The sequence below is a fragment of the Drosophila simulans genome, chromosome 3L, assembly GCF_016746395.2.
Source record: "Drosophila simulans strain w501 chromosome 3L, Prin_Dsim_3.1, whole genome shotgun sequence".
Classification (NCBI taxonomy): domain Eukaryota; kingdom Metazoa; phylum Arthropoda; class Insecta; order Diptera; family Drosophilidae; genus Drosophila; species Drosophila simulans.
In genome coordinates this window covers 10,903,491-10,924,874 of record NC_052522.2, presented here as the reverse complement: position 1 = coordinate 10,924,874, position 21,384 = coordinate 10,903,491, and the positions used below count along the sequence as shown (strand labels likewise).

The 21,384-nt window shown below is 43.8% G+C and overlaps 7 protein-coding genes across 9 annotated transcripts; 3 read left to right on the top strand and 4 right to left on the bottom strand.

The window, feature by feature from the left end:
• Positions 1 to 382: 382 nt before the first annotated feature.
• LOC6737631 (salivary glue protein Sgs-3) lies at positions 383 to 1,218 on the bottom strand. The gene has a single exon (XM_002084427.4). The coding sequence runs from the start codon at positions 896 to 898 to the stop codon at positions 530 to 532; it is 369 nt and encodes a 122-aa protein (XP_002084463.1). The 5' UTR covers positions 899 to 1,218; the 3' UTR covers positions 383 to 529.
• A 133-nt stretch (positions 1,219 to 1,351) lies between these two features.
• LOC6737629 (sodium-dependent phosphate transporter 2) lies at positions 1,352 to 12,400 on the bottom strand. Its single transcript, XM_016171295.3, has 7 exons — positions 12,264 to 12,400; positions 7,245 to 7,297; positions 6,134 to 7,183; positions 5,476 to 6,072; positions 2,825 to 3,201; positions 2,252 to 2,754; positions 1,352 to 2,183 (listed from the first exon to the last, which is right to left on the bottom strand). Exons 3-7 carry the CDS (start codon positions 6,324 to 6,326, stop codon positions 1,853 to 1,855), a joined length of 2,001 nt encoding a protein of 666 aa, XP_016031398.1. The 5' UTR covers positions 6,327 to 7,183; positions 7,245 to 7,297; positions 12,264 to 12,400; the 3' UTR covers positions 1,352 to 1,852.
• Positions 3,493 to 4,668, top strand: LOC27206905 (salivary glue protein Sgs-3). The gene has a single exon (XM_016182683.3). The coding sequence runs from the start codon at positions 3,535 to 3,537 to the stop codon at positions 3,913 to 3,915; it is 381 nt and encodes a 126-aa protein (XP_016031400.1). The 5' UTR covers positions 3,493 to 3,534; the 3' UTR covers positions 3,916 to 4,668.
• Positions 4,600 to 5,179, bottom strand: LOC27206236 (arabinogalactan protein 1). Its single transcript, XM_016169778.2, has one exon. The coding sequence runs from the start codon at positions 5,126 to 5,128 to the stop codon at positions 4,742 to 4,744; it is 387 nt and encodes a 128-aa protein (XP_016031399.1). The 5' UTR covers positions 5,129 to 5,179; the 3' UTR covers positions 4,600 to 4,741.
• Positions 12,401 to 12,490: 90 nt separating the features above from the next.
• On the top strand, positions 12,491 to 13,770 carry LOC6737628 (ubiquitin fusion degradation protein 1 homolog). The gene is made up of 2 exons (XM_002084424.2): positions 12,491 to 12,810; positions 12,870 to 13,770. Exons 1-2 carry the CDS (start codon positions 12,684 to 12,686, stop codon positions 13,691 to 13,693), a joined length of 951 nt encoding a protein of 316 aa, XP_002084460.1. The 5' UTR covers positions 12,491 to 12,683; the 3' UTR covers positions 13,694 to 13,770.
• On the bottom strand, positions 13,703 to 14,895 carry LOC6737627 (39S ribosomal protein L2, mitochondrial). Its single transcript, XM_002084423.4, has 2 exons — positions 14,322 to 14,895; positions 13,703 to 14,171 (listed from the first exon to the last, which is right to left on the bottom strand). Exons 1-2 carry the CDS (start codon positions 14,791 to 14,793, stop codon positions 13,753 to 13,755), a joined length of 891 nt encoding a protein of 296 aa, XP_002084459.1. The 5' UTR covers positions 14,794 to 14,895; the 3' UTR covers positions 13,703 to 13,752.
• A 13-nt stretch (positions 14,896 to 14,908) lies between these two features.
• Positions 14,909 to 21,364, top strand: LOC6737626 (probable serine/threonine-protein kinase tsuA). 3 transcript variants are annotated; one of them, XM_016169779.3, is made up of 9 exons: positions 14,909 to 15,123; positions 17,687 to 18,447; positions 18,621 to 19,120; positions 19,272 to 19,369; positions 19,435 to 19,652; positions 19,716 to 19,900; positions 19,970 to 20,065; positions 20,213 to 20,312; positions 20,376 to 21,364. In XM_016169779.3, exons 2-9 carry the CDS (start codon positions 17,738 to 17,740, stop codon positions 20,704 to 20,706), a joined length of 2,238 nt encoding a protein of 745 aa, XP_016031395.1. In that variant the 5' UTR covers positions 14,909 to 15,123; positions 17,687 to 17,737; the 3' UTR covers positions 20,707 to 21,364. The 3 variants fall into 3 exon arrangements, with proteins under 3 accessions (XP_016031395.1, XP_016031396.1, XP_016031397.1); XM_016169780.3 differs by having other exon boundaries at positions 14,910 to 15,123; positions 19,432 to 19,652; XM_016169781.3 differs by lacking the exon at positions 14,909 to 15,123 and adding an exon at positions 17,193 to 17,350 and having other exon boundaries at positions 19,432 to 19,652.
• Positions 21,365 to 21,384: the final 20 nt, after the last annotated feature.

Genomic DNA, 21,384 nt, shown 5'->3' with positions numbered 1-21,384 from the left:
AGTTACTGCGAGCTATGAGCTGAAGTATGTTTTATCTTTAACAACAATCTTAAAGTTAAATATTTACTTAAGTGTTGTATTTTATAGACTTTACCCGATCCAATGAAAAGATGACTGCAAAAAGTTTTATTCGAAATATACAAGAAATAAGAAATAATATTACTCATCCGCCATGTTAAACATGTGCATATAGTTCTCAAGAGCCAGTGTGCTAAAGTGCGCACTTATGAAAATAAAAAATAATAACTAATGAACTATAACTATTAGTCCAGCGCATATTACTAAAGTACTAAGTAATCCTCTAAGTATAATCCTGCATGGATTTTATTTGGGATTCATGCTTGTTTCAAAAACTAAACATAGTTTTTAAAAAACAAAGCCTAATGATTTTTTTTAAATTTTAAAATATGTTTTTAATTTAAATATTGCAAACTTAATAAGAGTAAAGTAACACTAGGATTAACAAGGTGCGTGTGGGTCGTTCAAGTAGATCTTCAGGGTCTGCGGTGTACAAAACGAGATGTCCTTCTTAATCCCGGCGGGATCGGTTCTTCCTCTTGCCTTCATGTGAACGGCGAATCTTGCGGCGTCTGATCGGCTTGTGGGTCTTCTTCTTGTAGTGGACAACGGTCTTCTTCTTCTCACTTGGTTTCTTGGTGGTGGGAGCCACGGTGGTGGGTGCGGTGGTGCTGCTATCAGATGCCGAGGGAGTAGTGGGAGTAGTTGGAGTAGTGGGCGTGGCGGGATCAGTGGCAGGATCAGTAGCCGGAGGAGTGGCAGGATCGGTAGCCGGAGGAGTGGCAGGATCAGTAGCCGGAGGAGTAGCAGGACCAGACGCTGCCCAGGCCGTCGAAACGAAAGCCGCGATGGCGAGGAAGATAGTTAGCTGGAATCGCATCTTTAACAATGTTTTAGACTGCTATGACAGATGTGCTTCTTTCTGGGCGAAGCTGGCGTATATATAGCCAAATCAATGGAAGATCTCTGACTTGTTTTCCCTAAGCAAACAGCAAACAGCCGCTTAGAATCGAATCGGAGTGTGATATCTTAGTAAATTTGGGTTGTTTAAACAAAGATTAATACCACATTTTCGCAATGTAAAACTAGGCTATTAATACAGAGGCTCACTTAATTATAGAAACTATATTTTTAAAATACTAATTTTTTAGGGAAAAGGATATAAGTTGGTGGGTATCCAGAGTATTGAAATAAAAGATTTTTCTGTGTCATAACTTCGTATTTATTTTCCGTATAACTACATAGTGAAATACTTTACGAACTGGCTCTCAATGGAATGTTAATTTAAATCGGACTGGAGAGCCTTATACATAAGGTTTTGAATAGTTACGAACCGAACTGGGAATCAAGTGCACCAATTGTAAATAAAGACAGCAATTTGAATTGACACGAAAATAAGAGAATATAAAATAAAATTTGGTCTTACCACAACGTATAAACATTTTCTGTTGTACATAGTTTGTATTTTATTCAAGTGTTTTGCTCTGATCTATTAATTGGTGTAAAATAACTTGAGTGGTTGGGACTAACTTTACAAATGAGTCACAAATGCATTTTAAGTAATGTGAAATTCGGGTATAAACTAATCGAGGTGTAATAGATATAAAATCAAATCACGACTTGCTTGGCGTACACACATATTAAATAATATTAATATCAGTTAGACTCAGAGACGTTCTATGAGCTAAATACAATGCTTTAGTTAGGCGAGTAATTTAGTTAAGATTTTACCACTTTTTCTTGAGTTTCCTTTTGCGTGTTTAATATTAAGTTTTGTGTTTTCCAACTTTTAACAATTACAATTAATAATTGAATGGCAATCTCTGTTCCATCTTTAGGCCCCACCCATGTCATCCACGGCGATGGCACATAGCACGTACATCATTCCGGCGCTGAGGAGCGCCGTTACCGGCACCGTTACGATCCAGGCATAGGCAATGTTCCGGAAAAGATGCCAATCGACACTGCCATCCTCCGTGGGCGCAACTTCGTTATGGGCCTCCTTATCGCTCTGATCCTTCGGCTGACTCTTCTTGCGACCCGATGCACTGACATGACCCACGAAAACCACCGAACCGACCTTGCAGTGAGTAGTCGAAATGGGCAGGCCAATTTTGCTGGCCAGCAGTACGGTGATGGCAGCTCCGACTTCAATAGTAAAGCCACTGAAAAAGAGTTGAAGTAAAAGTTTTATTTGTGAAAGGATAGAGGAAATTAGGATATGAATACTCACGTCGATGAGGTAATTTTCGTAAGGTCATTGCCAATGGTCTCGATGACTCGTCGTCCCCACAGCCAGAGACCCACAGAGATGCCGATGCCGCCGTAGATCAGAATATAGATGGGACTCTCCGCCTGCTGCATAACCGATCCCTCGCGATAGATCATATAGAGGGCAATCAGTGGGCCGATGGCGTTGCTCACATCATTGCCGCCGTGCGCAAAACTGCCGAATGTGGCTGTCAGGATCTGCAGAAACGAGAAGAGCATGGAAATCTCCGGAGTCTCCTCCGCGCCACTGGTTCTTCGTCCACCGGCCGTCGTTCGTTTCAGCTCCTCCTCCTGCTCATTCAGCGCCTCCTTGCTCTCGATCAGAGGAACCTTGCTGGAATTGGGCGATAAAGTGGAACTGATCATAAGATCAAGGCTGCCGCCGCTCTCCACCACTTGAAGGTTGTTATTGGTGGCTTTGGTAGACCCGGTTTCCAGGTCCGTGCCAATGGGGTTCGTCTTGCTCTGTAAATGGAAAGGAATGGAGATTAAGATAAGCAATCATATTAGCTATCTAGCACTAAACAGGTAGTACCCTCTGCTCCTCCTTGGGCGACTGCATCCGCTTGAAGCACTCCTGCAACTTGCGTCCATTTTGCTGCTGCTGCTGTTGTTGCTGCTGCTCGTCGATAAAATTCAGACTGGTGATCGTGAGATCCGTGTTGTCCAGGCTAGCCTTGCCCAGCAGGTCCTCCGCCTTTTTGATCAGCTGCGGATCGATTTTGTACTCCTCCCCAAGTGCGTTGTTGTTCTTGGCCGCCAGTCCGAATGGAGCCAACTTAAAGGTCCTCGGTGAGTTGTCGCTCAACGAGACCAGCTCGGTTATTTCTGCGATGGCAGGCAGTGGCTTTCCTTCGCTGACCAGCGACAGTGGACGACGCTGCTTCTTGGGACTTCCCGACGGGGAAGATTCTGGAAAAAGAAGAAGAAAAAATTGATATTATTATTAGCCAAACATTTGTTGGAAGAACAAAGGCCTCATTATTTGGTTCAATTTTAAGTGGCATATGAAATAAGGTTTATAATATTTTATGAAAAGCCTACAGAAATTAGCTACAACCTTTGTATAAATAACCTAGATTCAAAAAACTTCCAAATGACATGGTGAATTGCGACTTAGCACGCACAAATAAACTGTTAGCTTGCGCAAACAAAGAAAACATCTTCCACTAATTTGCCTATAAATACTAAGGCTTCAGCTAAAAAAGAGCACATTAGGACCAACACCTAAAGAATCCATTAGAGATGCGTTCGCAGATAACTATCTTCCTCGCCGTCGCGGCTTTCGTTTCAACTGCCTGGGCAGCGTCTGGTCCTGCCGCAACTCCGCCCGCTGATCCTGCTACTCCTCCGGCTACTGATCCTGCCACTCCTCCGGCTACTGATCCTGCCACTCCTCCGGCCACTGATCCCGCCACGCCCACTACTCCAACTACTCCCACTACTCCCTCCGCATCCGATAGCAGCACCACCGCACCCACCACCGTGGCTCCCACCACCAAAAAACCAAGTGAGAAGAAGAAGAAGGTTGTCCACTACAAGAAGAAGACCCACAAGCCGATCAGACGCCGCAGGATCCGCCACTCAAGCGAAGGCAAGAGGAAGAATCGATCGCGTCGGGACTAAGAAGGACACCTCATTTTGAACACCGTTGAACATTTTGAAGACCCTGAAAATCTACTAGAACGACCCACAAGAACAGTTTTAAACCAACTGCTACTTTACTATTATTATGTTGTTATCATATTATTAAGAAATTAAATGCTTATTTTATAAAAGGAGTTTGAAGATTTTGTTATTTAAAAGTAGAATTACTTAAATGCAAGCTAAGGTCCATTCATTCATTTTTTTAAATATCTTTACCCGTATATGAGTTTATAATATAATTTTATCGTTTCATCTGATTTATAGCAACTAACAATACTTCATTCAAATATTTCCTGATGCTTGACTATTTTAGTCCAGAATAAGTCAAAAAATTAAGTTAATCGCAGACACTAAGGTTTGTAGCAAAGAGGCAAGGCAATAACCATTAAGCCAAGTGCCTCGACTATCAGATACCCGTTAAAAGCGACACTTTGTCTTTCAATCTTTGGAATGACTAGAAACTTCATCCATCAATCAAAATTAGTTGAAGTTCACAATATCTCGACGTTTATACGGACAGTCGGACGGACGGACAGACGGAAATGTCCGTCTAGCTTCGACTAGTGATTCAGATCGAGAATATACTATATATGTTCGAAAACGATCTAGTATGCATAAATTTCCTTTTACTATGCGATAATTTAGGCATCAAAAAAGGTATTCTTTTGAGAATATCAAAGCGTCATTTAATCTTGGGGGTAATATAAAAATAAGAATAATAGGAAATGAAGAGCACGGGAGCAAAAGTCAAGACATGTCTGGCCAAATCTGTTATGCCTGGGGGATTCGCGATTGGGTTTCTACTTTAGTTTCGTCGGGATCTCTTCTTGCGGTCGCTGTTCCTGCCTCCACGTGAGTGGCGGATCGTGCGGCGTCTGCCCGACTTGCGGACTTTACTTTTGTGGTGGACAATGGTCTTCTTCTTTTTCCCACTTGGTTTCTTGGTGGTGGGAGCCACGGTGGTGGGTGCGGTGGTGCTGCTATCGGATGCCGAGGGAGTAGCGGGAGTAGTAGTGGGCGTGGCGGGATCAGTGGCCGGAGGAGTGGCAGGATCAGTAGCCGGAGGAGTGGCAGGATCAGTGGCCGGAGGAGTAGCAGGATCAGCGGGCGGAGTTGCGGCAGGACCAGACGCTGCCCAGGCAGTCGAAACGAAAGCCGCGATGGCGAGGAAGATAGTTATCTGCGCTCGCATCTTGGATTATATGTAGCTGTGCTTGGCGTGACTATTGTACGTAGTCTGGATGAAACCGGAGTATTTATAGCAAAATCGTTGAAAGATGTTTCAGACGCGTTTTGCTTAAGCAAACATTCTTCTACATTATTGTTTGATTACTTGCGATTGTTAATTCGAGGTTGTTTAAACAACAAATGAAGCATATTTTTGATGAGCGCTATATATACGAAATTATAAACTGAATAGACTGAAATAGATGTTTGTGTTTGTGGATATTGTGTTATTTTTACGAGAAAATCCCACATTTTCTACATAAGAATTGACATTCGCTTTACGTAGGGCACACTTATCACTAAATAACTCACCCACGGAGTCCTCGAAATTAAACTTGACAGGATTCTCGGCCCGCAGTCGCTTGGCAATCTTGCGCCGCTGCAGAGGCACCACTACCAACTGCGTAAGCAATGCCACCAGCAAAGAGAGACCAAAACTGGCGGTCAGTGCTATCCAAGTGGGTATGTTGTCCATGTAGAGCAGCTTGGGCCCGTCCAACACCACGCTGATAACGTTGATGAAGAACGTCACACCGTAGAAGATGGGCAGCGATCGGAATCCGGCCTTGAGCGGCTCCTGGGCACGTAGGATGAAGCGACGAATGGCCAGGAAGAGCAGGATGCTCACAACTCCACTCAGCACCGGTGAGATGAACCACGATCCGACGATTGTGCCCAAAGTAGACCACTTCAAGCCCTGAACGCCGCGCGCCACTAGCGAAAATCCAATGGTGGAGCCAACGATACTGTGCGTTCCCGAAATGGGCAGCTTCAAAAAGGTGGCCACCAGCAGCCAAACGGCGCTACTGGCCAAAGCGGCCACGCAGCCCAGCATCAATACCTCCTCTGCGCCCTCGTATAGGCCAACTTCCAGGATTCCCTTGCGCATGGTGTCCGATACCTTGTAGCCTGCACGAATAAGTATATAATATCTATATTTAATTATAATATTTTGCATTCATTTTCTTACCAATCAAAACGGCGCCCGAAATTTCGCAAATTGTGGCCAGCACGCATGCCTGCCGGATGGTCAGAACTCCGGAGCCGACACTGGTGCCAAATGAGTTGGCCACGTCGTTGGCACCGATGCCAAAGGCGAGGACAAAGGCGATTAGGAAGCCGATGACTACCATCCATAGTAATTCCGGCGCAAAGCTCTCCATGATGCCGACAATGTGGTTCGGTGTTCAATGTTATTCAAAACTCTTCGGCTCAAGCCACTAAACTCTCTCAACTCTAACTAAATACTGATTACGCCTCTTGCTCCTCGAAAAACTGAACTCAAAATGTATTTTACTGGTTGGTGCGGATTTAACTGGGTGTGGATGACTTGAGTTGTGCAAAACAATCGTTTGGAACTTATAAAATACAAGACTACGTAACAAATGAGGGTCGAAACAAAAATCCAAATTGATTAATAAGTGAGAAATTCTTTTCAAATATTCTCTAAACAGCCATATTTGCGCTTAAACTTCATTGTCGTTATTTTCATAATGAAAATGGGGCAACAACTCGCCGCTTGGAACTGCGAAGATGCGATACTTAGGTGACTAATTACCCTGCACTACAAACACTCCTCTCTCTGACTAAACCCTTCGGTTTGGAGCCTCTATCTTTTAAGCTGATGTGATGTGTTCAGCTCTAGCATAAATTAGGCAATAAATAAATAAAATCCTACAAGTCCTGGACAAAACACCGAAACGAAACGAAACGAACAATAATTCAAATTAAAATCCTTCTCCTGCGCTGACAAATTCCTGTTGCCGCTGGAATTCGATGCTCAATGTTGGGAAGTATTCACAGGTATTCCACACTCCACACTAACTCCACTTGTTGTCCAGTTTAACTTTCGGGATATCTCCTCTAGCAATTGTTGTGTTTTCGTTCAGAGATTTATCGAAAATGCTGTTGATGTCGTGGAGTAAGTGGATAGTGTTGTTGTGTGTTGGTTTGTTAATAATTAATTATAATAAGTTTCTTGTTATGTTGAGTAGGAGTTAAGAGGTGTCGAGTTGGTAAACTGTAAAACAAATATATTTCCAAATTAATATTCCAAACAAATTAGATAGAGTTATTCTTACCTGACGTTTGGGGTAGCACAGTTGTTTCAACCATAGAGAATTATTCACCATGTCTGCAAATAAGCGAAAAATATTTATTGCACTTAAAATGGGAATTCAGTATCACTTGTTTTTTAACTTTAGCAACCCGCTAGCCAAAAACTAAACCTACTCAGTTAAGCACACAACACGATTTGAGTAAATTAACTGATTCAATCCCAAAAATTAAAACTAAATCCAGTTTCATCTGCTGAAATTTGGTACCTAAAATCAATCACATTTCCAAACATTTTCAATACCTTTCGATATGTTTAACTTTTAGATTCTTTTAAACCAGTAAAATCCAGCACACAGCCATTCGTTGAGTTTTTCAATTGAAATTCAATTGTTTGGTGTGTTTCTAGTTTTCATTCATTTGGTTTTTTTCAGATCCAACTAGAACCGCGTGGTTCGATCTTTTTCAAATGAAAATTCGCAATTGAAATTGTAATTGCCGCTGGCTGTTGTTATTGTTATTATTGTCCAGATTGTTGTCATCAAATGCAAATGCAGCAAACAATTCGCTTTTATTGTTTACAATAAAGATGACTGCGTAATTTGCTGATGTAACTTTCTGTTTTAAATACACTACAGTGTATAAAATCCTAAAGGATTTTAATATTTAAGATGGTTTTAATATACATATTTTATTATTAGCAAGCATAGGAATATAGGAAACTTTGTTTTCGGTGGGAAAGTAACTATATGTGCTTTTTATTAACCATGTGAATTTACACATGTAGCAAACACATCGTAAACTTTTTACCTATGACCTATGGGGTCGCATATAGCATATTCCTTTTCCACTTGCCAGCAACACCAAGACCCACATTTGACCAGGGAAAATAAACAAAGAAAACCTCAAGAAAACCCACCCACAAGAGCAAGAAGGCGGTGGGTGGTGGGTGGTTTCTGGTGGGTGGTGCTAGAGGTCAGCGGGTTGAGTTTAGTAACCAGGACAAAGGCTGACACCGCGTCTTGGCAAGGTCGCAGCGCTTAATGCCGACGCTTCGTTGCGAAATTTCCATATTTGCGTGCTTTGTCATCGCTTTAGCCACAAACACCAGCATCACCCACCGGGTGCACATTTCCATTCCCACAATGGAAATGGTTAGGAAACAATCATGCTTGTGGTAATCACCACTCCAATTTAACGGCGTATTTTAAACTTTTGAGCTATAAATACGCAAACACGCAATTGTGCATAGTTTACCAGCCACTGCAAATGCAAATAAATGTTTGTTGATTGTGAAATAAGTGGAATCGATTGAACAGAGGAAATAAATGGAAATTTATAGTGATTTTATTGGTTAATACAAATTTGTACGATTACTTTTGCACAAGACTAACAAAACCAATGGAATTAGTTCTTAAATTTGATAAATTTAAATCATTTGAACGCGCGCCTTTTCAATTTTCCATCCAATGGCAGTAAATCAATTTTAGTCCATTGGATAATTACGGTTATTGCCTGCCAGGTGGGCAGTTCAGTAATTGGAATGAACCGTTAAGGCCGAACAGATCGAAGGGATCAGGGGGCAGTGGGTGGCTGGAAGGCGGTTGGATTCTACTGCCATTGCATGACATAGAAATGAAATTAAAATGGATTGAATGCCAATTGCAAAACAACAACAGCTGGCACAGGTCTGGGGTGCACTTAAAACAAATAGTAAGCATGATGAAATGGTAAATTTCTTATTATATAGAAGCTACTTTTAAACCTCTAGACTTAAAGCAACTATAAAGATGTCTAAAAGTATACAGCAATAGATTTTTACTTTCAATTCAAATGGTGAAATTCGCACAGCGCACTTTTCAATTTCCTGCAGATATTCAAGTTACTTATGAATTGGAACGTTAAAATCGCTTGATTTCTTAACTGTGGAATGATTATATTCCAATATTTCCAATATTTTACTTCTTCCACTATTTTCCAATAGAAACTTGTGCCTGTTTATCAATTTATACCGATTATGTGCACTTCTTTTGGTTGCACGAATGCACCGGGCGCGTCACTGGCGACCTTGACATTGCCGCCTACCAACTGCAATTGCAACTGGCTCGGCAAGCAGTAAACTGCCTTTAATATTGATTTAATTTGCCGCACTGTTCCAAGGACGGATGAGTTGAAATAACCGACGGACAGGGCGAATTATCGCGGCTCAAAGCGGACATTTTCTGCACGCTCAGTGAGTTCCACTTGTTGTGTTCCCGAAGCCGCCAGCCAGTGGGCCCCCGTTTTCAGTTTTGGGGTGGTTGCTGCCGCAAGTTCAAGGTCGCACCACCGTTACAAAAATCCGGGCTAACTCGTTTCAAATTAACGCCGCCCACTCCAGTCCAGTGAGTGTCAAACTGTGCCCATGGATCAGCTCGTTTCCCATTCAATGGACGCAGCCCAATCCAATTGGAAATGCGCTCAGGTGTGAAAGGGGATGCACTCTAGTAATTAACGAATACCTGCAATAACCCAAAAACCCACGACGCTGGCTTGTGCATGTGTGAGAAATTAGAGCTCCAGGAAGTACAAGAGACATCAATAACTTAAAAGCATAAGTTGCACATAAGCTATTGATAAACATGATATTTTATCAATATATGGGCTGAAGAATTTGCGTCTTTTTCTAGTCGATTTTTTAATTAAAAATATGTAATTTTCTAAATATACTTTAAGCAGACTTCTATTACAAACTTCGCACTTTCTTCATTTATTTTAAGTTTTCAGCTGTCGTTATTATAGAGCGACCACTGTACTTGTGCCAACGTTTCTGGCACGTGTGACTGTACAAGTTCTGGAAGTAAACAAATGTGAGTGCGAAGCTCGTTTGGCAAATTTTTACCTATTGCTCTCCTTCTTTCATTCTCTCCACTCGACCTTCTTGGCATTCATAAAAGAGTTTAAACTGTGAAGCTGTGTTGTTTTTATTGGGTTTTTTCCATCACACGCGATCCGAAAATGGAATCACGAGTTTGTCGGCTGATATTCAAAACGTGTGCACAAAAAAATATATAAAAACAACGCTTCATCGAATTTCACATATGTATGAACATATATGTACATACATACATACATATTTTTGTGTTGTGTGCCTATAGAAATTCCACTCCCATTCAATACATTTCTTTTTTTGGGCACTTGGCAACCGGCAAATATGGCTATTGAATATTTCTGGGAACTGCCTGAAATCGATTGAATTACTATTTTTCAGTATTAAAAAGCTAGGAAAGCCTAGCTATATCTATATCTAAGTTTCTTTATAATTTGAAGATATTTAGATATATTTAGATATAGAATATCGTTGAAAAGGGGTCATCATTTCATATAATTTCTAAACTGCAAACCATAACTGCAGTTTGAGAGTCACTCGACCAATGGCCATCCGACCGAAAGATGCACTGAATCGGAATCACTCCGTGCGGCGGCGAGTGTGTACTCGCTATGACCTTGCGGGGTTGCTGCCACCCACCGCCCACTTTGAACCCAAAACCAACTCATTCATGACCCAGAGCAATCCGAAACGAAATACACGTCGTGATATCACGTTGTGCTGAGAAAAAAACGTATAATTTCTTTGCTTGACGTAAGCGCAAAGATCTGATATTCGGAAATTACGAAAAACGAAATGGTTTTTTTTTTTTCGAAATTCTGCAGCATGCGTATACACAGATTTTTGGGAATTTTGCTGCTTTGTCGTTGGGCTATTTTAAAGTTTGAATGCTTATCGGAAAGCTGCTCTATTTCGCTTGTTAAATTTAGTTCCCAGACGCAAAAACTGTACACAACAAGATGCCGGAGTTTTTCTCCTACCCTCAGTACTTTGCTCATTACAGTGCGACTTGGCTATAAACGAAGGTATTCTAATTTGCATTTTCAAAAGAGCAGCTAATTTCATTCTACAGGATTTCTTAGCTTTGAAAAGCAGCGTATCATGATAACAAAAAGTGGATTTACCCAAAAATATTTAAAAATAATTTTGATAAGTTTATAGCGGAAGTACAATATAAACAACATTTTGATTCTCGCAAAGAGGTTATCTTTAAAATGATAAACCGAAATCGTTGTGAGTCAACTTATAAGTAAAAACTTTTGGAAACTGGAATATGTTGGGACATTAAATGAATTTACAACAAAATTCAAGGATGCAACTGACGCCTTAAGTTAGGCTTCATTTTTTGAAGCCAGCTTGTGAGTCACTGGAATTTCATATTCTCTCCATTTTAATACGTTTTACATGGTAAGACAAAGACAACAAAAGATGGATTTTGTTGTGGGGAAATTAAGGAGAGAGACGAAGAGAGGCGAAGAAAGTGGGCAGCATGATGGCGAGGGGAGTGTCTGGAAGCTGCCAGAAGAGACAAGAGAGCGGGAGAGTGCGCATCCTCTCGCACTTTTCACCTTCCGTTCGGTGTTGCTGTTGTTCTTGTTGTTTTTGGTGTGGCTGCAGCTGCGAAGCAACAATAACAACCACAACAGAGACTCGAAAACAGCTGCACACGAAAACAGTGGCTGTCAAACTGTTTTGCAAAATTTAAAATGTAACTGTACTTGGCAAAAACAATACATTTTGCTGTATTTCTGTATGGCGTAAAAGATCTTTCGACCTGGAAGCTGGAGCACACTTTTTCCAGCCACTTGGCCACCTCCCCGCCTTTGGACCCACCAACCAATCGATTGGCTAGCTTATTGATTTTTCTACTCGAACATTTTGCATTTGTTGCTTTGTTTCTGTCTTTTGCATAGTGTGTTTTGTTCGAAAAACGTATTTGGCAATCATTTTGAACACTGACATACACACTTTTTGAGCACACCCACGCGAAAAACACGCGGCGCCAGCCAGACTAAAAGGATACACAAGGATATAGGCAGCATATCCTGCACACACACACACACGCGCGCACAGAAAAGCTCGCCAGGATTGAGTGGTGCAGTTGATCCGCAGCTGCTGACAGCCGATTTGGAGCAGCGGTAACAGTTGGAGCTGCTGCCCCGAAATGGGTACTCACTTGATCAGCAGCACTTTTTCGAATCAATATCCCCGTCTATTCAACTTTTTTTTTAAGCGGGACGAAGTCGCGCGCAACCACCGGCTTGCTGGGTTTGTTAGAGATGTGCCGATAACTCGCCACGGCGATAGCACCGAATTGCTACTTTTTGTTGTACGCCACGCGCTTGGGATTTTAGCGAGTGTGCATGCCACAACTTAGCTTGTGCCGCAACCACACAGTGCTGCCAGATGTGCGCGAAAACGTAAGGGCTACGCGATGATCTGGTCACACTGTCCTTGCCGTGACAAACAAAATAGAAAAAAAAAAAATAAAAACAAAAGATAAAATTCTAGCCTGCCCCCCTTGCAAAATAAAGGGGTATTTGAGGTAGTTAAAATCGAAAAGAATCCATAGGCACAGAGAGCCAGCGCACATAGAATGTTCCACTTCAGCGGCTTCAACATGATGTTCCCGGAGGGACGCAACTTTCATGCCAACTACAAGTGCTTCTCCGTATCCATGTTGCCAGGAAACGAGCGAACCGACGTGGAAAAGGGCGGAAAGAGTGAGTTGCGAGTGTGCAGGCTGGCCAGAAGTTATGTGAACAACACTTTCCATTCACAGTCATTATGCCTCCATCGGCGCTGGACACGCTCACCCGCCTGAATGTGGAGTATCCAATGCTGTTCAAGCTCACCAACGGCAAGAAATCGCGATCCTCGCACGCCGGCGTACTCGAGTTTGTCGCCGACGAGGGCAAATGCTATCTACCCCACTGGATGATGGAAAACCTGCTGTTGGGGGAGGGCGACATACTCAACATCGAGAGTGTCTCGCTGCCGGTGGCCACCTTCTCAAAGTTCCAACCGCACAGCACCGACTTCCTGGACATCACCAATCCCAAGGCGGTGCTGGAGAACGCTCTGCGCAACTTTGCCTGCCTCACGAAGGGCGATGTCATAGCCATTAAGTACAACAAGAAGGTCTACGAGCTGTGCGTCCTCGAGACAAAGCCCGGCAATGCGGTCAGCATCATTGAGTGCGACATGAATGTGGAGTTTGAGGCGCCAGTCGGCTACAAGGATCACTCCGAAACGCAGGCCTCGGGCTCTGGGCAGCAGGGTGCTGCTGGAACTGTTGGCGGCGAGGTTGCCGGAGCCAACAACGCCATACTCGAAGAGGTTGTGGAGACCTTCAAGGGTTCCGGCGTGCGTCTCGATGGCAAGAAGAAGAAGGAAAGCCAGTTGGAGACGCCCGTCGTGAAGAAGGTGCTAGCCCGCGGCGTTCCGGACTATGATTTCCAGTTTGGACTCATCCGTTTCGACCGCAACATTCGACCCATCAGTGATAGGGGCCAGGAAGATGATGCTGTAGCTGGCAATGCGGACGGTTCCGACGCGGAGAGCTTCCACGGCACTGGTTTCTCCATGAAGAAATCGCGCAAATAGCTCTGTAGCTCTAGTTCTAGTTGTATATTGTGTGACACATAGAAATTAAAGGAAGAACCTCACAGGGGCAGCGTCAACTTGATGGCCTCCTCCTTGGGCGGAGCCGGTGGCGATATGGTGGTCATGGGCGGCAGTCGGCGTATCTTGCGTCCATGTTTGCCTTCCTTGCGCTTCCACAGACCGGAACGTGGTCGATTGCCCATCTCCCGCATCCGCTGGGCACTGCCCACGTGCTCCTTGTTGTGCTCCGGGTTGGACAGGCGACCAACCGTCGCCATGCAGGTGCGCTGGAAGGCGAACTCCCGCTTCGAGGGCAGCTGCACCACCACCTTTTCGTCGAACTTGCGCAGAATGGTGCCGAAGGTGCCGGCGGCATGGATCAGATGGCACATCTGGCCGGGGTTCTTCTCCAGACAGTGAATGCGGGTGCCCACGGGCAAGGCGCCCAATGGATAGGCATCGCCTTCGTTGGGACGCACTATGGGATTATACAAAAAAATTAATTATATTATTAATATATTGGTACAATTTCTAGATTCCGTGATCAGTTTAGGACTGTAAGACTATACTCAAAAGATTACTTAGAAAACGTTTAATACTCCCGATGAGTTTCAGTAAGTGAATTTACCCGGAATCCTAGGAATAAAGCGCGAGGTCTTGAGGATATCGCCAGCCTTCATGTTCTCGGTGGCCAGGATGTACTTCAGCTCATCGCCGACGGCCACCAGGGCCACTTTGGCGGTGCGACAGCCATCGCGCAGCACCTCGAGCACCAGCTCCTCCTGGGCGCCCTCCGTGGGACCATCCCGCACCCATTTAACCCAGCGATACTGCTGTTTGATGCCTCCGCCAATGCCCTTGGCTACCAAGCGACCGGAGACGGGATCCCGGCCAGCCAAATGGGTGATCTTCAGCGGCTCGACGGTGTACTCCTCCGGAAAGTGCACGGTTCGTCGGAATTGCTGTCCGGCACCAGGTTTTGGTTTCTCCACCACTTTGGTTTTGCCGCGCAACTGCTGCAGAGCCACGCCCGCCGGCGCCGTGCGAAAAGGCGTTTGTAAGGTCAGCGTTGTGCTCAGCAAACGCGTTAGACTTTGCATTTCGATAGTCTTATTTGAAAAATTAAATAGAACGAAAATATATGCAAACTGTTACAAAATCGAAATGCGGCTGAAAACAGCTGTTGCGCGGCGCTGCCAGACCACGAACGGGCCATGCCTGATTTCGGGCGCCAGCGTTGCCAGCGTTTTGCTCGAACTGATCTCTTCTTCTTCTCCTTCACCGCGCTGAAGCAATAAGAATCGGGAAAACCGCATTAAAATCGCTGAAAAAGTGCACAAATCGGCTTTAAATTATTGCCCAATTACTAGTGTTACGTGCATATCGAGAGATTTCCTAAATTGCAACAGCCAACGATTTTTTCCAACAAGGTACGCAAAATAATAAAAATAAACAAGACGAACAGAAAAATAATATACACACACAAACACGCAGCGAAAAACGTGTTGTGTGCAAAAAAAAGACTGAAAAAAAAGAACAACAAAAACAGTTCGAGTTTGATAACCAACGGCGAAAATATAAACAGCAAAAGAGAGAGCGAGAATTAGTAGTAATAAAAATCAATAGCAGAGTGAGCGGAAAATCAGCTTAGCCAGCTAAATGGCATATAAATAAATATAAGGTTTTTATTTTGGAACACGCTCATCCAACACACATGCACACGCGCATACACGCACGCACACACATAGGAGTAAAGGTATGGGTGGCCTCAAGTGTGTGTACATATTTTGATGTTAGGTGGGAAAAAAGCGGGCGGCAAGTTTACGCAATCGCCGAGCGAAAAGCAAAGAGCAGCAGCTATACGTTGTGAAAAGTGTGCTTTTTGTGTGTTTACAAAGAGACAAACAAGACATCCGTCGTTTGTATGTACGTGCCTATGTATGTATGCGCAGGTGGAGTCGGTTGCTAGCTGAAAAATCAACGAGCGGCATTTTTTACGCATTTCCAATACGCCACATACACATATACGTGCGTCGTTTGCGCGTGTGTGTGTGGTTGTGTGTATTTTGGTGTTTTTATTTATTTATTGTGCTTCTCTTTCGTCGTTTGCCGTTACGAGTGAGCATGTACGTATGTATGCACTCGCCAAATCTATATGTGGCTGTGTGTGTGCGTGTGTTTACTTATATGACTGTATGTATGGGCGTTTGTTTGCCTTTTGTTGTTCTCGTTAATTTTATTTTGGTTTCGTTTTGCATGTTTATGCATGCAAGCTCGATCGATTTCGATTGATGGGGGAGCCATGTGGGGCCTGCCAGTGCGAGAGTTCTCAATCCGTTCATGTGAGTGTCGCGCGAGTTCCAGTGTATATGCGTGTGTTGGTGCCAAGTGGAGCCAAACAAGTCAGAGAGTGGAACAGTGTTGCCAACGTTCGTTAATAACCGCATTAAAAAAGAAGTCGCCTTTTTTTGCCCCCACCCCCTACCGCCCCTTTGCCAGTGAAAACTCAAGATACAGATCGTTCTGCAAAAAGTTTTGGTTGCCATGGAAGTTCAAGTCCCTCTGTGTGCTCTTATTTTCTCCTAAAACACTCAAACAATGATGCATTTGCGGCGAATTCCATAGTTTGCCATTTGTTGCACAGGTGCATAATAAAGGGTTTTAGAAGTTTAATAGTGATGGCTGGCAAACAGCTTGTTTGTTTACATTTTATCGAAGCGTCTTCAAAATCAACTAGTACAAAATAAAAATAAATAAAAAATAAACAATTTCCTTTAAAAGTAGAAAAACGTGTCCCTTTAATAGATCTGTTTATTTAAAATTTTAAAACTAATTTTAAATTAAATTAGTTGTTTAGCCGGAAAATTTTAATAAAAGTAAAACGAATTAAATAAACGTAACAAAAAAAAACAATACAAATGAATACCATTATAGAAACATTTATGTTACATGTATGTACATATGTACATACATATGCAATGTTTCATTTTTGGGCGCTTTTCCTTCGAGTGTCACATGGACACAACTTTTTAATGCAGCTCTTTTCAGCTTTGAATGATTTATTCGCTATTTGTGGCATGTAATCGCCTGTTGGCAACACTGGCCGCAAGCTCAGTTTGGGTTTTGTGGAGAGAGGAGTTACCGATATAAGTGTGGAGTTGGAGAGCGGAGATTTTCCATTCCCGGGAAAGCAAAGAGAGCGCAAGCGCGAGCCCGCTATTTATCAGTAAATAGAGTGTGTGTATGTGTGTTTACTCACGTAGTTTCCGCGGCGAGTAGTAGTAGTTGTGTTATTATTATTATTATTTTTGTTGTTGCTTCAATCGGCGCTTGTTTTTGTTGCCGACCGAGGTATGTACATATACATGTACATACATAAATACAGCGGTGCGAAGGTGTGATTGTGTATGTGCGGCTGCGGTAGCAAAACAGAGTAAAGCAAAAACCGAAACAGCAACGGTGTGACTTTGTGTGTGTGTGTGTGTGTGCGTGTGTATATTTGGAAAATAATTTGTGGCTGACGAAAAGAAGAAACCTTGGGGCCAAAGCGAAAAGAGAGCGAAAAGCGCGTGAAAAGCTACGAAAAAGCAGGAAAAAATTGAGGCACAATCAGTGCGGGAATAAAACAACATAGTTCTCAAAGTGCAAAGTCAATGGGTAAAAAACTTTAACTGCAAACCATGCAAAGGCTGGCATTAAAAGAAAACAAATAAATGTAGATACCCAAACAATTATGATGTTAATATCAGGTTGTGCAATTTGAGTGTCCACAAAAGAACAGATAATAAACAAAAATAGGAATGTAATAAATATTTACATATTCATTTAATTTCAAAAATTACTTTCCAACTAAGCCTCCGAATTTGAATAAAATTTTCAAGTAATTTATGTAATGCCGATATCAACATGAAAAACGTGGTACCAATTTTATCGTTTAATTGAAGAGTTTTGAAACAAACTTAATAACAACCGTTCATTTCGATCATTTTGCAGGCCAACAACAACACTAAGCGAGCATAGGACAAGTTAGGCACTTACCTTTCAATGGCCGCCACTACCACAACAACAACCACAACACTAGCAACAACCACCGGCAATAGCAGCTCCACAAACAACAGCAGCAGCAACAGCAACAACAACAACAGCATCGCCAGCAGCCACAACAACAACAACAACATTGTTACCGTACACGCCGTACTGAACAACCCACCCACCAATAGTGCAAGCGGTGGTGTTGCCGACGCCGCCACCGTTGCCATTGCCAAGGACATGTTGCAGCTGCATCATGGCGCAGCAGCAACAGCGGCGCTGAATAACAACAACAATAGCAGCAACAATAACAACAACAGCGCCGATCAGCTGACCGGCAACAGCAACAATTCAGCAAACCACCCACCTGCCACCAGTAGCACCACCAACTCCTCCTCATCCTCCACCACCTCCGCCAACACCAGCAACCCCTCTGCCAATGCGGCATCGACATTAACATCATCCTCCCCGCCATATGGAGAGCTACGCTTCAACCAGGAGGTACTGCCCATCACGGACGCCGTGACAGTAATCGGACGCAACTCGTCCACGTCGCTGGTTCACTTCAACGTCGCCGAGAACAACCTTGTGTCGCGCAAACACTTTCAGGTGCTCTACGATGTGGAGCTGCGAGCCTTCTTTGTCCAGTGCCTAAGCAAGAATGGCATCTTTGTGGATGATTTCCTGCAGCGCCGCAATGTGGATCCGCTTCGTCTGCCGCAGCGGTAGGTATAGCACGTGAATCGCGAAGCAATAATATTAACTTATTGTTATGACTAAAGAATCAACCAGAAACTTAAAAGTTTTGTACTCAATTTCGTATTTCTATAATCATTCTTTCCAATATATCGTTTTATGCACACTTATCTCTAATCCAATTCCCCATATTCATTTGCAGCTGCTACTTCCGCTTCCCGAGCACGGAGATTCGTATCGAGTTCGAGAGCTATGTGCCCGCCACTTCATCAGATGCAATTGCCGGTCATTCGCCATCGTTGGTCGTTGGTGGTGGTGGTGGTGGAGGAGTAGCTGGTGGTGGAGCACACGTTATTATTACACCGCCGCCGAGGGACGAACTTCACCAGCAGCAATTGCATCATCACCAGCAACAGCAGCATCTGCAGCAACAGCAGCATCCACACCACCCGCCAGCGCACCACCTGCCGTTGCAGCAGCAGCAGCAACAACCGGCGCACCACCCGCTCCCGCACACACCACACCACCCGCTCCACCACACAGCCCTGCACCAGCAGCAACAGCGTAGTGGCAGCATCGTTGTGGCCCCTCCAGCTGGAGCAGCTGCCCACCTAATCGCCGGCGATGGACCCGGCATATATTCACCGCTCAAGATATCCATACCCAAGAAGGAACAGAAGAGCCCCTACCTATCACCAACTGGCAAGTGGAATTTCATCCTATATACCATTTGAATCTTTTAATGTGGACAACATTCAGCCGTTTTAAATTGATTACGGAGACAATCTAAAACTGGCATAAAACCGAATTTTCTAATTCTAATTCTAATGGAATTGTTTAATTGTCATCGCAGGTACAATAAGCGCTGCCAACAGTTGTCCGGCTAGTCCACGTCAGGGTTTCATTCAGAATCAGCCCAATAATTACAACAACTACGGTAACAACAATACAGTAAGTGATCCTTTTTAGACCATATGCACTCAGGCATACTAACGATCAATGAACATTTGCAGCAGGATCTGTTCCAGACTCCCTCCACAGCCAGCTACAATCACAACGAGAAGCCGCCGTATAGCTATGCCCAGCTCATCGTTCAGGCCATATCTGCCGCACCGGACAAGCAGCTAACGCTCTCGGGCATTTATTCGTTTATAGTCAAGCACTACCCGTACTACCGCAAGGAGACGAACAAGGGCTGGCAGAATTCCATACGTCATAATCTCAGTTTGAATAGGTAATGATGATCGATGGTATATATAGCCGAAATAGTTTTAACTACACAATTGAATTCCTGCAGGTATTTCATCAAGGTGGCCCGCTCCCAGGACGAGCCCGGAAAGGGTTCCTTCTGGCGTATTGATCCGGACAGCGGTGCCAAGCTGATCGACCATAGCTACAAAAAGCGTCGCCAGCGCAGCAGCCAGGGCTTCCGCCCTCCATACGGGATGCCCCGCTCGGCGCCAGTCTCGCCCAGTCACATGGGTAAGTGACAATCATTTGTCAGAGGCATTGCATCATATATGAACTCCTCTTTCTGTCTTCTCCCCACAGATAATTCGCGCGAGAGCTCACCGCTCCAAGATATTGTGTTGCAATCAGCACCTGGATCACCGGGCATGTCGCTGGAACAGCGCACTGCTGATGCCGGTTTGTTTTGCTTAATTTAGATCCGCTTCATTCAATTCCAAACTCGAGTTGTTAATGTGTTGTTCTCCACTCACTCGACTTGGGAATAGAACTTTGAGAAAGTTTTTTGCACTCAATCTGATTGTAATCTTTGTGTTTATCTTGCAGAAATTATCTACAACTCTCAAAATGCACACCAGCAACAGCAGCAGCCACAGCAGCACCAACAGCAGCAGCAGACACTGTCAAACAATTCCAATCAGTACAGGTGAGCACAACATGGAACTTGTTAATTCAGTGCATTTTTTAACCATTTATTCATATTCTCCAGTAGTGGCAGTCCGTACTACGTAACCAATCAAAGCTCTGGAGTGGCCACACCACAGACGCATGTGGAGGGAAGCGCAGCGAGCGGAGGCGGCGGCGGCGGCGGTGTTGGAGCTCTGCTAGCGCTAAAGAGGAACCATGTGATGGGCGGCGGGGCATCGCATACGCTGCATCAGCAGCAGGCCGTGGCCCAGCAACAGCATTCAGAGATTATCTACGAGGAGTTGCCGACCGACTACAGCGGACACATTGAGGCCAGCGAGGAGGAGTGCGTCACCACTGCCACCGATGCCACCGTGGCCAAGCGACCCAAGTATGTGTCGGAAGTGCTCTGATGCGTGCGTATCCAGAAGCACCGGCAGAACAAGGGCAAATAGTGAGGCCCATGGGTGTAAACGATTAGAAAGCAAAACAAAAAGTATCTCCATCTTGTATATTGAATTTGCCAATCAAAAAGCAACCTATTACCCCGAAATACAAATCAAATTAAATAGCGAAAACCTCAACAACACACACAGAACTTAAGAAACATGAACGCACGCGAAGCAATGTATATGTAAATTGATATGGAACATTTTACAAATAGCAACTTTTGTGAGATGATTGTGTTTGAAATGTTGGCCATGCCAGCCGTTCAACGGCGGCGACTGCACAAGCACACTTTTTGAAAATTCGAAAACCGATTCGAAGTAACGACTTTATTCCCTAGATCTGACGAATTCAATATGCTCGATGACGCTACTCTCTAAGTAATATAATAAATTTTAAGTTTACAACAAGGTAAAGCAGCAAACAAAGCAAAATTATCTAGATATATGCGATTGATTATTGTAATGATTGATGATTATGATGTTTAAGATGTTATAGCTATGTGACCGAATTGTGCGAGAAGCGTGAAAAAATTGGGTAAAATCAAGTAACAAGCAAGCAAACCACACAAGTAACAAACAAACAAACAAACAGGCGAATGAATAATATTACCTATCTACATACCTTTACCTATATCGATTTAA